The sequence below is a fragment of the Spinacia oleracea genome, chromosome 3, assembly GCF_020520425.1.
Source record: "Spinacia oleracea cultivar Varoflay chromosome 3, BTI_SOV_V1, whole genome shotgun sequence".
In the NCBI taxonomy this organism is placed as follows: Eukaryota; Viridiplantae; Streptophyta; class Magnoliopsida; order Caryophyllales; family Amaranthaceae; genus Spinacia; species Spinacia oleracea.
In genome coordinates, this window is record NC_079489.1 from 157571956 (window position 1) to 157574241 (window position 2286).

The window sequence follows — 2286 nt, forward strand, 5'->3', positions numbered from 1 at the left end:
GCATCGGACTGGGCCGAAAAGTTCAAATCAATGCCCAAACCCAAGCCCATCGTGTCGGGCCGGGCAGGGCCTGACTTCGTGCTTAACCTAATTTTACAGTGTGCTTTGTCGTGTCGTGCTTTTCCAAAAAAATATGTGGCACAAACCCTGTCCACGACCCACAACTTCTTGCTCGTTTCGAGCCGGGTCAGGTCGGGACTCGGGCCGACCTACAACCATCTTTAATCACATGTCGATGTTACTCTACATTATAATTCCTAAACACTTATGGGTTTTATTTTAATGGCAACCACTCCACTTTCACTAATTAAACCATTTTCTGCACCATCAAACCATCCATAATAACCGGCTCTAGATTCAATCCATCCTTCTAATCTCCACATCATTCTCAAGACTCACAGTTAACTCATTCATTATTCTTGAAATCTATAATGGGTGGATGTTCATCATCTCAAAAGAACCCGGATCCTGAAAACTCAAGTAAACTACCAACTTCAAAGGTAATCAAGGTGATCCATTTGGGTGGTCGGGTGAAAGAGTTTGACCCGGCAATTTGTGCGGATCAGATACTATCTTGTAATCCGGGTTGCTTCCTCTGCAGCTCCGACTCCATGTTTATCGGTTCATGCCCGGAAAATGTGGGTGGACCCGAAGAGCTTCAACCGGGTTATTTGTATTTCCTTTTGTCAAACTCTGTGGCAAACAAGGCCTTATCACTTCATGATTTGTGTGAGCTTGCTATTAAGGCTACTACTAATTGTAATGATAATAATCTTTCTGTTAATCATGTTAAACATGTACTTTCTTTTAGGGATTATGCTGTTGTTTGATTCTTGTTTAGCTTAATTCATGTATTAAGCTTAATTAGGATGATGCTAATGTATATATTATCATTACACAAATAGGAATATTTATGTGTTTGAAACAATTTCAAGCTAATAGCTAGATCCGACCATTGTTGTATTCAATTCTCATGTGCATTGAGATTGGTTATCTTCATCAAGGTTGTACTGGACCTGTTCAAATGACGGGGCAGACAAAAACAAAAAATTACCTCAATATGTCGGACGTACAGGCCAGGTCAAGAAGTGATCCTTCTGTGGCCTCAAACCTGCTCTTTTGGCCCAAAAACAGTAGTTTTGTGCCATTTGGGGGTCAGGCTAAAATTTATGACAAAAATGTCAAAACTTTTAAAAATGTTGAAACCACCCTATAAATTTTTAAAACCGGATCAAGCCGTGATTGGTCTAAAAAATGGTTCCTAAAATTCTGCTCAAACCCGCCATTTATAAAGTCTTTTGCACAGACTTGCACATGATCAAATCTAGCCATCTAGGTGATATAGTAGGTAAGAAAAGGAACTCTACAAAACCAACGTCTATCTCAAGTTAGTCAGCCCAGTTACGCAGGTCGATACTTAAGCCACTCCTAAACATAACGCGGATAATAAGGCTTGATGCTTGACCTTATGACATACAAATCACGAGGTGAGTTCTCCATCAATTCCATCAATATTTGTTCACAAATCCATTCTCAAGGAAGTTTTAGATATGTTTCCATCTTTTTAAGTATTTGATAGTTATATTTTAAAATCAGAGATAACTAGAATTAAAACACAATCATTGATTAGAAGGTGCACCCGGTTGTATACAACTCTATATGAAATCAGATTTAAATCACATTTTTTCGATTTAAAAACATATTTATGTTGTTTAAAGCACAGTTTTACAATTTAAAAGCACATACATTTTTTTTCCAGATAAATTCTTATGCCAGTACAAGTTATCTGGTAGTAATAATGTATAATATCCTTGGATCCACGAATGTAGTTGTATTGATTACATTAATATTATAATAATAATAAAGACCAATATTATCTCAAATAGTTGAAAGATAATCCAACTCCCAGAAATGGATTCAAACAATCAAAGTCGTCGTGCAACTAGATGAAACATAAACTAAAAAACCCAACCTAGATTAGCTGCCATGTTTATCCACCAATTCTGCTAGGATTTGTGTTTTTTTTAGTTTTCTCTCCAACTTTTTACGTGTTACACTTTGATCATCCCCTAAATTTATAAGTTTGAGTTAGATTTATTAAAATATATGAAGTGTGAGTTAATTCTTCATTACTCTGTATAAAAAATTTATCAAAAGGCGAGTTGGGTTGGGTTCAGTCGGGCCACAGTAAACAAAATTTGTCCATATAGTCGGATCGGGTCAATCTGAACCTGTTCAAGATAACATGCTTTTTAGGTTATTTTAAGACGGGTCATTTTATAACTA

The 2286-nt window shown here is 36.5% G+C and overlaps 1 protein-coding gene across 1 annotated transcript; it reads left to right on the forward strand.

Moving 5' to 3' along the window:
• Positions 1-431: 431 nt before the first annotated feature.
• LOC110787478 (uncharacterized) lies at positions 432-830 on the forward strand. Its single transcript, XM_021992102.1, has one exon. It carries the CDS (start codon positions 432-434, stop codon positions 828-830), a length of 399 nt encoding a protein of 132 aa, XP_021847794.1.
• The last annotated feature ends 1456 nt before the right edge of the window (positions 831-2286 follow it).